The sequence below is a fragment of the Kogia breviceps genome, chromosome 12 (assembly GCF_026419965.1).
Source record: "Kogia breviceps isolate mKogBre1 chromosome 12, mKogBre1 haplotype 1, whole genome shotgun sequence".
NCBI lineage: Eukaryota > Metazoa > Chordata > Mammalia > Artiodactyla > Physeteridae > Kogia > Kogia breviceps.
The window spans coordinates 25502240-25517366 of NC_081321.1; the positions used below are offsets into that span (position 1 = coordinate 25502240).

Below are 15127 nucleotides of genomic sequence, written 5' to 3' on the forward strand. Positions count from 1 at the left end.
ATAAGTGTGTCCATATTGACAAAGATCTGCTTTCTACAAGAAATGTTAGAAGTCTCATGCTCAATTTTGCTTTATAAAAAATATTTCTTGCTTCAAGATTAGATTAGCCCTAACATCGTTTCTCACCGGTGCCTACCTAATCAATGAGTTTACTGCACAATTTCACTTAAAGGGATGATTAAAGGTAACAACTTCCACTAGAAATTTTTAAAGGTCATGTATTTAATGTTTTACCATAATGATACTACATCATTATTTTGGGAGTTACCGATGTAATCATCCATCCATTTCTTAACCTTTCTCTTAGTGAGTTCCTCAGTTTAAGAAATTTGTGCTCCAGCATTAAACTTGAATAAAGGTTAAAGTTCCAAAAACTAGATTAGTCAGGGTATAAAGTAAATAAGAGAGGCAAAGGAATGACTTTGAAACTTCAATTATTTTAATTATTCAGTATTGCAGAACAAACCCCCTCCGATCACTGATACCAGAATCAAAAAGGAAAATTATCAGGTATCAAAGGAAGGAGAGAGACATCCAGGAATTAGCTGCCTTTGCTTAGCTCTATCTTTTTGTGGTAGTGTTATCCAGACAGCATTTGAGGTTCACTCTTAGCACCAGGAATAAACACTTTTGCCTTTTTCCTTCCTTTATTTCAAGGAAAGATGGAAAATAACTGATGCATGCAATTATCCATTTCTTGGTCTACTCTCCAGTTAGCTCTCATTCAAAGCAGATTTTCATATAGCCCAGGGGCAGCCATCCCTTTAGCCAGCGTCTAATTTGGAACAGATGGATTAAAAGTCACATTTCCCCTGCAGAGCTGCCATACAAGCAGGTAGCTTGGCCCCTGTCCCTGAGGGAAACAGGCTAATCTGTCAATTAGGCAGCTGCCTGAGAAGTCATTGTTTTAATCACTTATCTCTGGAAGCCTTTCTCCGTAGCCCCAGGAAAGCCAGCTCACACCGTAAGAGCTGTGGGAACGGAATGTGCTGGCACCCACGGTGCTGCTGCAGATTGAGAAGGGGACTCACCCAGCCTGGGCGTCGGTGAAAGCGCTTCTCTCTGCGAGCACGTTCCCACTTCCTCCTGCTGCCACTTGGCCCACGGTCCTGTGGGTCCTCCTCCCGCCGAACTCGGCCTCCCTCAGCGTGCGGGTGCTGTGGAAGGAGCTCTGATGCCAGGACGACCGCGCCGCCCGGCCCTGCGTGCCCGGCTGCACGGATGCCGGCCTGGCCTGCCCCGCGGCGGGCCCCTCAGTCACGTAGCTCTCCTTCTCCAGGAGGTTGCCCAGGCTGTGGCTGGTCCCAGGCCTGGGGTACGTGAGCAGCACCGGGTGGACCTGGGCGCCGTCAAAGACGGCGTCGTTCACGGACCGGTACTGGTAGCGCCTGTACGTGTCGTAGTGGCGCTGTCTGCCCACCGCCCCGGAGTGGCTGAAACCCACAATTTCTGAGCGGGCGTAGCGAGGCGGCACGAGAAGCGTGGACCTCCTGCTCTCTTGCAGCCGCGAGGTGTGCCCGGCCTGGCTTCTCTGGCTGTACTGGTACTCGCTGACAGGGGCGTACTGAGCCCGCTCAGGGCTGCTGTCCGGGGAAATCTCAACTCTCCTCAGAGGCTGCCTCAAGAGCCTTTCTTCCACTGACTTCTGAGAGCTGTACTGCGGAGTTCCCCTCCCCCAGCGGCCTTCATAAGTGGCAGCTGTGCCTGTCTGCATAAAAGAGAAATAAAGTTTAAATGAGGCATGAATCAGTTTTCACCTTTGCTGAATAACTGTTCTAGAACTATTACACAAGGTGTTGGTTTCTCTGAATTACACGGAGAAGTCAGCTCCTTTCTGGCTAAAATCTGTTTTTACACAAGACTTGGTTGTCTAGTTATTTGCACCAGGATTTAATAGTTTCAAGTTTCCAGTTTTCCATGGTGTCCACTTCTCACAATTCATTTAGGAAATCGTAATACTTGAGAACGGTAAACATTAAAAAATAACCTACAGAAGTTTAAAAATGTTTTCTTGGTAACCTGGTAACTAGGGTTATATTCTTTGGTATCCTACCTTTAGCATGTCATAGGTTTTAGTAACAGGGGAACGCCCCCCAGCAAAATCATTTTCAACCAAGTGTAGATTGTAGACATATTCAGGAACACTGCTAGTTCGGTGAAGATTTCCTGTAATCAAGCATATATTAAAATAATATAAGTGGGCCAATCAGTAAAGATTATATAACAATAATATATTTTAAATTTAAGTAGTTAAGGTCAGGACTTCCCTGGTGGTACAGTGGTTAAGAATCCACCTGCCAATGAAGGGGGCACAGGTTCAAGCCCTGGTTCGTTCGGGAAGATCCCACATACTGCGGAGCAACTAAGTCTGTGTACCACAACTATTGAGCCTGCGAGCCACAACTACTGAGCTCACGTGCCACAACTACTGAAGCCCTTGCTCCTAGGGCCCATGCTCCACAACAAAAGAAGCCACTGCAATGAGAAGCCCACGCACTGCAATGAAGAGTAGACCCCACTTGCCGCAACTAGAGAAAGCCATGCGCAGCAACGAAGACCCAACGCAGCCAAAAATAAATAAATAAATATATTTTTAAAAATTAAGGTCAATGACAAGTACTAGATTTACATGAGTGTTTTTTAAGTGCTAGGTTAACAGGACCCTTGGATATGGCAAATGATTGCAGGTTATGACAACATTCTCCACAAGCTTTTCAAACTAAAAGTTGAATTAAAATTAAAAATATTTATTTAAAAAAATTTTTTTGAGAAAAGGGAAGAAAGGAGAGAGGAGATTTTCTCAAAAATCTAAAAATGTTAATTATAGTTAACAGTTAGGTAAGTCAGAGGAATACCCAAGGCAGAAACTCTGAAGCTTCCTGAGAGGATGTAGGTGAAGGCAATAAATATAATGGGTTGGTGTGGTCCAAGAAAACATGTATCAGCTTGAAAAATGCCAACCCTGGGCCTGAGGCATTTGGCAACATGAGAGTTAGGCAGGAGAGAGAATCAACTTGTACACCACAAACGAACTGCGGGCTAGTTCTTAGTTTGGGGTATAACAAGTCAGCCCTTTCCTGCAGACACTGCACAGGAGGCAGCCCTTCCTGCTCAGCTCTGTGGGGTCTGCAGGGACTCTCAACTGAGGCAAGTCTTAAAATGCTCCTCTTTGAGCTTAAAAAGCTCCCAGCTTTTTGTTTGTTCTTTTGCCATCTCCCACTGCCCTACAAAAAAAAAAAAAAAAAAAAAAAAGCCTAATCAAATAATAAAAGATCTCTAAAACCTAGGTAATTTCTAGTTCCCTGACTTTAACCAAAATTACTCTGTCAGGTAGCATTCTTTTAGAAATCGGAGGAAAAAATAAAATACTCAATTAACTCTTGCAGGATTGAGAGACTTGTGAAAGATGTTGGGAATAAAACAACACAGGAAGACCCTTTCCAGTACAATTGGAACATAGCAACATACTTTTCCAATAAATTGTTATAGAGTCTAACTGACAATACTTCCACAAGTTATTTTGAGGTAGAGGTGGAATGGAGAGTGTTGCCAGAGAGCTAAAAAGTATGAATCCATCCCAAATTATGTTTGTATATGTGTCTCATTTCCTGGAGCCAAATAATCTGGCTGGTAAACAAGTTTCAGGCCTCAAGGGGTCCTGGGGGAGGCAGCCCAGGCTTGTAACTGTCACCCTAAAGACCACGGGAGTTGAGCTAAGCCAGTCTTCTCCTGTTTCCAGCGACCTGATTTCTGCTCAAGGGTTAGCAAAAGGTCAGGCAGCCCCTTAATTTTTAACTTCAATGACAGAGGATGCCTGGAACCTGGACATTGGAATAAGGGAAAGGAATCTTCCGTCGGACCCCAGAGCAAAAGCTGTGAGAGGCTTAAGTACTAGCTCTCAATGCCTGCCTGAGGCTCCTGCTGAGGCTGCCCAGGCGGTCTGAGTCCCCAACTCGGGCCCCACTGTTTCTTCTCTCACCCCCACCCCCACCCCAGGCTATCAGGGAGGCAGGGCTGCAAGGGTCCTGCTGCGGTGGGAATGGAGGCTAAATGTTTAGTTTACGTTCTTTAACTCACGTTGTTGCTGGGGATGGTAAGGCTTTTTAAAGCAACTCCTTACATTTCAATACTACTTTTCTTTAAGGAGCTCAAATTATTTTATTTTTCAATACTCTGTGATGCAGAGTTAGCGATTGGCATGTCCCTTAAAAAAGAGGGAAACAAATTACTTGCTTCAAATTGTGAAGAGATTTAATATCGGGTTTGAACTCTGGGCTCATCTTTTCCACTGATCTCTACTATTTGACTGCACTGTGGCTCTTCTGAAATTGCCATTTATCAAAACCCTGGAGAGATTATTATTATCATAGTTTTTTAAAAATGAGAACCAACAACAGTCATTCTCTTTCCTCTAGAACCTTTACCTGGGCAACTCCAAATAAAAGTTCTTTATTTGCTGACATAAATCCTTATAAGGAAGCTTCTCCTTCAGTTTTCAGATGAAAGAATTGAGACCGATTTACTGGTTCCCAAAATAACTACAAGGTAGTTGGTAACAGGGAATAAAATAAGATTAGATCTTTAAACCACAGACTCTCTTCCGGTTCAAGAAAAGTTGTGACTCCAGACAGTCAACCTGCCGGATGGCTCAATAGATGGTTTCTCCGGTTAAAATGCCAATCTTAAACAACAAATAATGCAGATTAATTTGCCTAGGCTGTCGTGAGTTTGAGATCAGTATAGTGGATTAATGAATTAGCAGCTGTGTTCTAAGATTTTAAAGAAATTTTGAACTGGGTAGAATTTAAAAATAAATATTAATCAGAATGGAAACTAATCCCTTTAAGGCAAGTCATTATTTTCTGTTCAATCGGAGAATAAAACACATAATAATATGACAGTTAAACATATAAAATAACTCAGCCATGCCCTTCTCCAAAAACAGAAATCAGAAAGCAACAAAAACATTATACATACAGGCACATACTGCTTTAAATAAACCCAACATAAAAATCCATATTTTCTAACATGAAAAATTAGAGCATGACTATATTTCAAAGGGCTTGCTTACATCACAGAAGTACGTAGGTATCTTCCCTAAACTGAAGAAATCTGTGGACTTGTTCTGCAGCCTCCAACTCTACTCCTTTCCATGTGTTTGGACAAATCACCTAGATTTATTTCCCATAATTCCATCTACTAACAGAGTTGCTGAGAGAGAAGTTTACCTGAGAAAGCATACATTCAAATACTTTTCAAATTGTAAAGCAACATGCAAAAATGAGATAAGATTTTAAAAATAGAATTTTGGTCACAAAATCTGTTTTTCACACATTTTCATGAATTAATTTGTTGTAGAAAGAGGAATAAACTAGTTTGTATGCTTTAATTTACACTGTGTTGTATCTAAGAGTTTTTATTCGGGTACTGAATTTGGCTTTTTCTGGTTATTTCTGATTGACCCAGCCACTGAGGATGATCATGATGGCATTTTGTGGTTTTAACTGGTCATTCATTTCACTTACACACTGCATAATGTGCTTTTGCTGTCTCCTAAAGAAGGCAATGATTTTTAGGGAATATTTCAAATTATTAATAATACTGACTCAGGCAACATTATCCAAACCTTTTCTTCTAAGAACACTGTGGACATCTATGGAGCCCACTTTAAGGGAAATGAAGGACACAGTTACAGAACTCCATCCTCCTCAAATAACAAGCAATTCAGGTCAAAGCAATTGTGGGGGCAGGGTGGGAGGGTGAGAACAAGGGGGGTTGGTTTTGATGGAAGGATTCCAAATTGCTCAGAAGACTGCAGAGGTGCAGACCTCACAGGAAATGTAATTTTCTCTCTTTCCAATTCTGAATGTTAATCTGAATGATGTGATCCCTAAGCAGCTGTTCATGGGAAAATATCTTGATTTCTGGTCATCTGTGCAAGTGTTGTCCAAAATAATGAAATACTGTTAGGGTTAAAAATAGAAAATTAATTTCTATAATCTGTTCTTTGTAGCTTTTGTGACCAGCTTTATTACCCAATTGGTTAAATTTAATATAGTTATGAAATCAAATTGACAAGCTTCTATTGTGACTCCATTAGGGTATGTGGGCACGTTTAAAAATAGCTTCCCTTATGTTAAGTAGATGATAGAGAGTTGCTAAACAAACAAACAAGACCTTTAAATAACCTGCTTATATTAGAGAGAAGAGAGTAGCATTCACATTCAGAGAAGCATCTTTTCTTTCAAGCATCTAGCACTCTCTGAGCACAGGTGAAAAACTGATTTGGTTCACACTGAGCTTTAAAAGGAGAATGTGTAGAGATGGAGGTATAAGAAATTCCCATGAAAACAGGTATGCATAGAAATCAGTGTGTGTTCACTACCAGTACTGATTTAAATGCTACAATTTATTGTGCTCACAATCACAAGTAGTTGCCTTCACTGTGTGGATTCACAATGGTCTTTTTGATGGAAAGAGATTAGCTTCTGGAAGTCTGAAAGCTCTAAAAGCTATCACTTTCTTGTATTTGGTCTTTTCACAGCAACCTCTGGGTAACAACAGCTCTCTTTCTCCATATACCTTAAAAAGATTTAACTACATGACCTCCTGAAACTTAACAGAAGAAATTTGTATAGCAATTTATATTTAAATGGATCCTTAAAATAATTTACTAACAAAAGTAGGTACTTAAAAGAAAACACAAAATTTGTAAGGACCCATCAAGAACCATATATCAGAACTCCTGAGTTGGTAAAGGATTTTCCTTTGCCTGTGTGGGCATATAACATAGAATTCATTTTCCTGGACTTAACATTAAAAAAAATTATTTCTTTTACCTTCTTCTGTTTTCACTTTCTAAGAAAAATGATCAGATATTCACGCAAACCTCAATTTTACAACCTTGTGTGCAACTCAGGTAAGCACTTGCTCAGGCTGGAAGAGGAGTGGAATTTGTTGGTTTAAAAAACTATGGTGGGGTTTCCCTGGTGGCGCAGTGGTTGAGAGTCCGCCTGCCGATGCAGGGGACACGGGTTCGTGCCCCGGCCCGGGAAGATCTCACATGCCGCGGAGCAGCTGGGCCCGTGAGCCATGGCCGCTCCGGAGCCTGTGCTCCGCAACGGGAGAGGCCACAGCAGTGAGAGGCCCGCGTACCGGGAAAAAAAAACAAAAACAAAAAAAAAACCTACGGTTAAAAGTTGTTTTAAAGCAGACCAAAGCCTAATGTTTTGCATTATTGAAAAATTAACAAAAAGTGTGCAGTGCTGTAACTTACCAGTTAAGAAAGCTCACATAATCAACCATAAGGAACAACTCAGTGTATTGAGTGTACAGTTGGAAAGTACTGGCTATGAGTTCTTACAAAGTGGAATATGCCAGGAGTCAGTGTTGGTAGTACAGTGGTGAGCAGAGCTGGCTTCAAACAAAGTTGAATATGCCAGGGACAGACCAACAATCCTAGCAAAAGGGCCACACACTCCATGTGCCACTATGTCACTAAGTCAATGGCTATCACCCACTAATAATATACTAACCAGCCACCAGAAGTCCTTATTTTTCAGGAGCCTCTTATGCAGTTTATGACATCACTTTATGACATTTTGTGGGTAATCCTCACTGCTCTAGATAACCACAAAACACATATTTAAAAGGCCCTTAAAAAAAAAAAAGCCCCTTTTATTCTGCAGGTGTCTATATCATGTATTTTGTTTGAGTAGCCAGAATATGTGATTATAAAATTTGTGATTATAAACTGGTAACTTAGCACACTAGTAAAGCACTAAGTTGGTACACCTGGAGGTTTCTAAATCTATATGAATTCCTATAATTTATCACCTTACTTTGGCATTCTTGCCAATTCATTTGCTGAGATACCTCATAATGATCACTTGTAAAACCTTAGAACCACAATGACAGATAGCACATTATACTCACAATGACGCAACTAACAGTCAAAAAAGATGAATTTGAAGAACTTTTTGCTTTAAAAAACTTGCTATAGGTTTTTGTAATGGCTCAAGACATATTTCCACTGCCCCTCACTTGCCAGTACTGACCTCTTCTCTCCCGACTGATTCATAACTGCTGTCCCTTCTTTAAATCCACCAAATCTGCCAAATTATTTTCAGAAAACCCCTGCATTTTTTCCCCTACTGAAACATCTTGTGTGCATCACAGTGATCAAATCTTTAACTTGGATCAGGATGGATGAGGGAAGGCTGCCTATATAGGGGCACAACTGACTTGAGTTTTGAGGGGCGTGTAAGAGTTAACACAGCCAAAAGAAGGGAGAGAGGAGTGAGGGCAGTAGGGGGTAAGGATAGGAATCGAGCAAGATAAATGGCTGGTGTTTGGTTGGGTGTGGGAGTAGTGTTGATAGGACCAAGTTTGAGAAGATGCAGGCAAGGAGAACTTGGAATGCCATGCTGAATAAGGATTTCACTCCTGTAGAGAACAGCAAGAAACCGAAGTAATTTAAATCAGGAAATGCTGTGCTGAGATTTTAGAACGTTTACTTCCTAGGGGAAGAATGAATTGGAGTGAGGTCAGATTTACCTTCTTGATATAAAGAATCACATCTTTTACCATTTCTGGCACAGTCCTTCATCAGCACTTGACAAGTTAATGGTTGATTAGTGAATATTTCCTTGTACATTAAAAATATCCTAGTTATACACATTCAGTTTGCACTTACTCCTACAGGCCTACATCTATCCTGTGGATTACCACAGTGGAGCCAAAATGTGAAGACGATAGTTGCATGTATGCTTTTGTGTTGGAGTGGATGGAAAGTGCTCAAATATTTCCTACTGTTTCTCTGTCATTCTGGGAATATAGAGAGAAAGAAAAATAATTTCCCCCAAATGCAGGCAGACTCTAAGTGATTAGAAAAGATGACTATGTTCGTTGTGGCAAGGTTGATTCTACATCTGCATAATATATATTTACTGTCATTCTCTTATCTGTGTGGCTTGTGTTTTATCTGCAATATTTTGGTATTCTATAATAAGTTCCCATGATCTGTCAAGAAAAGCTTCCATTTATTTTCCTCCTTCAAAGAAAAAGGTAATCAAGAGACAATAATTCGGATGTGATCCTCCTCACCCCTATCCTGTAAACATATTAGTGAGATTTAAGATAAAGTGGGAATAACTTATTAAGCTTCTAATGAGCAGTATTTTCTTCTGGATACAAGGAATTGCAGAACTTTGATTATGATGCTTTGGCCAATTAATATTGTTAAGCCTAAAGCTGATTACTCCAAGAAAACAAATATGTGAATTCTTTTAATGGTAATGGTGAGCTGTGTTTTCAAATGCTCAAGATTCTTTTTTCTAAATATGCTTTTCATTTAAGTCTACATATTGATTGGGCTCCCCAGCTCATCTTTAAGCACTTTACTTAAGAATACAGCAACTGTTTTTATGTCCTATATCCAATCACCATTAATGGCATAACACAAATTATACACAAGAGATTTTTCGATCATTCTATTATAAGAGGACCTGAAATTCTGCTTATGGTTCTTATCCTAGTAAGTCTGGGGAGTGAGATGGCTCGCTCTAGCACAAAGATTAAGTTTTCTACTAATTATGTCTATTCCCACTTGTAACACTCCTTTTACTGTTTACTTCCCTGGAAGGAGTATGGTATTTATGTCTTCATACATTTGTGTACTGGCACAAAATAGTTGGAGTCCAACATTTACCTCAGAATTGTATAACTTAAAATTCTTGAATGTCATCTGAGATAGTATCAAATAATCTTATTACAGACAATATTAATCAAGTCTGATGTATAAATTCCAGAGGTTTTAGCAACATATTTGTTATACATTATTATCATAGATAGGTTGCCAATAATATGCTTGCTCTCAGAAAAGAAAAAGCTTTTAATAATTTCTATTGATTAGACCAGAAATTCAATGAGTGTAAAATTAATGTTAACTATTTGAAAATAAAATAAAGTAAATATGTATGACCTTATTTTAATGCATAGGAAAAAAATTTAAAGCTGATATCCAAAACTATTAGGAGAATAAGCCAATGTGAACAACAAATACCTAGAATATCTAATTCAAGTGAGCTGTTCCCATGACTGGAACTTACTAACACAGGGCATAAATAACATTAATGCAGTCTTTTAAAAAGCCTAAGTGAACAGTTGTTTTCTCTTAAGTAAATTTCTTGCACCTTATCTGGGACACATAGAGCAATTTATAATCAAACACTGTTAATACTTCCATTGATTCTGAAGCACTCCTGCTCGTGCCTTCACTCAAGCCCTTATCCATAAAAGATGTGTTTTCACCATTTCTAGGGGAGGGGAGTTAATTTTTTTGTAATCACCATATTCTTAACATTCTATTTCCTTTGACTTATTATAATCAGAAGAATTTCTAAAAAAAAAAAAGCACTTTTTAAAAAAGTCTTTGCAATTGATCTGCTAGACACTGGCAGACAAGGAAGTACATTAAATCATGTGGCACTACTGACATTTTACAATCACAGCAGCATGGCCATGTCCCTGCCACCCCACCATCTAACTTTTTTCCTTCTCTCTTTATTTCTCCTGCTTTCTAAATGACTAGTCGCCTTGCTTCCAGAATTGCTTCATTCCTGGCATTCCTTTTTTGGCAACAAATAATTTATACAGGACTTAAACAATGTCTAACTCCCCCACCACCACCTCACCCCGGGCCTCTGCTCCACAAACAATACCTATTAATTGCCTTTTTTGCTACCTTAGCTAATTTTCAGTCTTCTCCAAAATTCCTTCTGATTACAGATATTCAAAACATCTTGGCCAGGAAAACCATTTAAGTAAACAGCATGCATTTGGCCGATTTGCAAAGAAGCTGCAAATTTTATTAGGATATTGTTCATTGTGTTTTATAAGTATTGTATACATACAACAATTTAAAACATGACTTTCTTCCTTACCCAGTACCCAAGGGGGAACTGTTGTCATAACTAGTAGTACTTTCAAAGTAAATGTAATAAATAGGATATGGACACTTAAAATTCTTCCCTTTGCTAATACTGTACTTGCAATTCTTAAATGTCTTCGATGTGACTTTTATAAAAGAATTTTTAAAATTTCCTACAATACAGACTCATCTCACAATGCTGCTATACACCTCTGTTCCACACCCCCACCCCCACTCCCGAGAGTTACAGCCAATTTTAAAATGTTCAACACAATTTAAAATAACAAAAGTTAGAGTAATTTACAATGAAAACCACTCACTTATATAAAGGCATTACAGAGAAGTTAACAGCTTAAAGACCCTTGCAGAGTATTATTTATCAACAAAGTCACATTTATCTCATCTCTGTTTTCAGCAGATTATCTGCTGCCTCAATCTTACAGGTATGTCAACAATTCAGAATTCTCCAGGTCCCTGGAGCTAACAGCAGTTAACACCAGGGTCATTTCTTCCCGGAATTTATGTTGATACAGGATTCTTTCCAGACCAGCACTGTTTCAACAACTAACTGTCTGTTTCAACTTTAGAGACAGGATAGTAATGCGGAAATAATAAAAGCAATACTCACAACCATAAGGAGCCCCCAAACCTTTTCAAAGAACTTTAATTAAACAACGTACACAAACCACCCCTGGTAATTGTTCCATGGTGTGTTAATGCTAAATTCCTTTGAAGCTGATTTCCCCTTTGAGTCTCAGAAAGCTGAGGTTTAGAGTAAGTAGGTGTTGTTTGTTGCCTTATCTCTCTGCCTGACTTGCACTTCTGTGTAGGCTGAGTGTATTTCAGCTTGTTGGGAAGCTCCTGTTGCAATAAAAATATTTCAAACACTTTGTTCCTTAGTTGGACTCAAGCAGCTGCCCTAAGCATTGGAGCAGAAGCATCATGACAGTGCCCTCTGTTCCACCATATCGATTCTGTGAACTGTGTGATATTCCTGCTGTTCCCTCCTAGAATGCTCTTCCTCCAAACCCTTCCCTCTGTCCAATCCTACTGAATTCTGGAGACCTACAATCCCAATTCCTCCAAGAAGCTTTTCAAAATTCCCTTCAGCTAGTAGTCTAACTCATTCTTCTAAACTCCATAATTCGTTGGCTGTTCTTCCTTTGGGTAGCTTACCATTTTTTATTTGATAACGCATTTTTTTAGAGAGAGCATTTTCCTTCTACAGACTTTGAACTCCTTGCTTTAAAGCAAGGCGAGTGTATGTTTAATTCGGAACCTGCATAGTGCCCTGCATGAAGAACAGACTCACCTGATAGTTCTTGAATTCACCAAACAACATGAATGGGCCATTGTCAAGAGAACAAATCATGTGTGGGTTTGGGACTAAGCGTCCAATAAATATTGAGAGACTGACACATTCTTCATATGTGAAATGGATCTGCATATCTATCTCATACAATTGTTTCAAGGATATAATAAAATGCAAACATATTATTGAACAAGGTTAGGCACACAGCAGATGCTCAGCAATGCTCCCTTTCCTTCTGTTCGTTCCCTGCATTTATGGAATAGTTGATGTCTGGTTGCTCTTCCTAGCCAGCCACTCTCAGAGGGTAAGAAAGGATATTTCAGGTGCATCCCTTGTGTTTCCCTATGCAGAAGCAGCTAGTTTGGTTCCAGTTTGGCACTGGACCTGCACAGACTAAAGGGGTACAAATGAGCCCACTGGTCAAAAATTGGCCTCAGTTGTCCTAGGGTCTTTAGTCAGACTCCTAAATGTAAATATACGTTCTTTTTTTCCCTGTGCTGCGGCAGTTCTGTGTCACTGAGACCTCCCCACTCTCTCAGAACTATCTCAGTTTTATTTAAAGGAAAATGGGATGGGGGCTTAGAGAGGGCTAAAGGTTTAATTAAAATCCCACTTTCTATTAATAACCAAAAAGCTTAACAATATAACTGATGAGTGGTTTAAAAATTCAGGCTTGGGAGTTTAAGTACTACCAGTTCTGCTACTTATTACCTGTGGGAAATTGAGTGTTACTTAACTGCTTAGTTTCCTCATCTGTAAAATGGGGATTAAAGCACCCTACCTCACAAGCTTTTTTTTTCTTTCTGGAAACATAAGTAACATAATGAATGCAAACCACAGAGTTCAATTCTTGGCACATAGTAGGTACACAATTACATCAACTGTAATTATTAAACATCTCTTTACCTTCCAAGTATGTAAATATTGATTGCTTGATCCTTTAAAATTCTTTTACATAAATGTAAAACAATACAGCTTTGCAGGGTCTGCTGTTTTAAATCTCTGATCTGGTCTGCAAGCATTTTTCTTTTTCCTAATAGGTTCTACATTTGCCATTTCTCGAGTTAACTTCCTACAGAAACAGTTCAACATTGCAGGAAACAACTGATAACCCAACTTAACCGTTTACGTTCTTTCCTCTCGTTTCCATAATAAGCCTAGAATACTTTTATAATGAAAAAATAAATTAAACAACTAGTAAAAGAATTATTGAGTGGCTCTGATCATCTGACTTTTAGCAGGAGAGAAATGATAGTTCACGTTCTCTAATTTTCACAACTGGTTTGCCATCTTCTTCCCCTTCCACCTCCTTTGACTATCAGTTACTAATATAGCGTTCTTTGTGTGTTGTTTTAACTCTGTTCACCTCCAAGTTTAATTTTTCGTAGATACCGTGCCCACGAGTGCGTTGGCGGGGCGCAGCAAGGTGGGCGGGACTGCTGCCGGCGGGGACAAAGTCCCCTTCTTTCTCCTCCTCCTCGTCACCCGTGGGGTAGGGTGATTGTTCCCCAGCCCAAACCCTCCTACCCAATCTTTTCACTTCCTAGATCAACCACTCGCTCAGTACACTGGGTGGAGTGCCCCGAAATACCTGGGCGAGGCACCACAATCGCAATTTACAGGTTGTAGAAGTGTCAGTGCTTTCAGGTTTTCTTTTTAAAAATATTTATGGAGGTCATAGATTCTTTAAAATTTTTAGTAAAAGTAGGGGCGCTTTCTCCCAGAAAAATTATCATACCAAATTTCTGCAGAGAATTTCAAAGTATTTGCAGACTCCCGGAGCCTCCAGATGAAGTCCCCTGGGGTGGGGGTGGGGGCGGGGGGCCTAGGGGAACAGGTTAAGGAAAGGAATCTTGGACTGAATTCTTTTCATATATATATACATATATATGCACTTAATATACGTAGACATATATATATGACACATCTGAGTAAGAGGTTGTTTTTAAAAACAGTGCTTTCCCAAAGTAAGCTGGTCTGAGTCTGGAGGCGCGACAGATCGTACAAAGGGCCGGCGACCCACAGGTGGGCAGAACACCAGGTCCCGCATCCTCAGGAAGAAGCGAGTCGAAGCAACTGGGCGCTGAGGGGGAGGGAAGGGGAGGGAAGGGATAAGGGGTAGGGTGGGGGCGGTGCAGGGCACAGCGGGGCTCCACTCACCGTTGCCCACGAAACTGCGGCCCTTCCGGGCCAGGGTCTGCTGCACCTGCTCCTGGATCCGCAGGCTCTTGACCGCCTGGCCGCTGCTCCCCGCCAGCTTCAGCTTGGCCTCGGAGGGCAAGGCCAGGCTGGAGCTGTCCAGCTGCCCTAGGATCTGCTGGCCCAGGACTGTACGGATGTAGCCGCACTCAGCCGAGGAGCCTGGAGCTGCCATGGGGCCGGAGCTGGCGACCGAGCCACGCGCCTGCCGCGAGACCTGCGGGCAAAACTGCGGCGGAGCCCGGGGAACTGGTGCGAGCCCCGCCCCGCCGCGCCGGCCCCGCCTCCGGCCCCGCCTTCGCGCCGGTGAGAGGCCAGAGCTGCGGCGAGAGAGGGAGGCCTCGGGAATCCAAGCGCCCGGCCTTCACACGGGAGAGGGGGCGCGGCTCCAGCGCGGCTCCGGCGCGGCAAGCGCAATACGCCAGGAAGCCGGCCCTGGCGGGCCGCGCGCACCGACACCTGAAGAGTTGAACTCCTTGCAGGTAAGCGGGAGACGGGCGTGGTCCGCCCCAGGGCGTGCACACTCTCCGAGTCACCTCGGATCCTGTGGGCCGGGGCCGCGCTCCGCTCTCTTTGCTTCGCCCGGCCTCGGCCCAGCTCTCGAAAAGGATGTGATTTCCGTTTGATTGCCCAAGGGCCTACCTCCAGGCATGTGCACCCTGGAGAGTCACTTCTGTTCTTGGGCT

The 15127-nt window shown here is 41.4% G+C and overlaps 1 protein-coding gene across 1 annotated transcript in view; it reads right to left on the reverse strand.

Moving 5' to 3' along the window:
* PKP2 (plakophilin 2) overlaps window positions 1-14679 on the reverse strand; it is a 78609-nt gene extending 63930 nt beyond the window's left edge. Inside the window, exons 1-3 of the mRNA XM_059080866.2 lie at window positions 14403-14679; window positions 2054-2166; window positions 1032-1708 (exon numbers count right to left, since the gene is read on the reverse strand). Coding sequence (XP_058936849.1) covers window positions 1032-1708; window positions 2054-2166; window positions 14403-14616 — 1004 coding nt within the window. The 5' untranslated portion in view covers window positions 14617-14679. The remainder of the gene's footprint in view (window positions 1-1031; window positions 1709-2053; window positions 2167-14402) is intronic.
* Window positions 14680-15127: the final 448 nt, after the last annotated feature.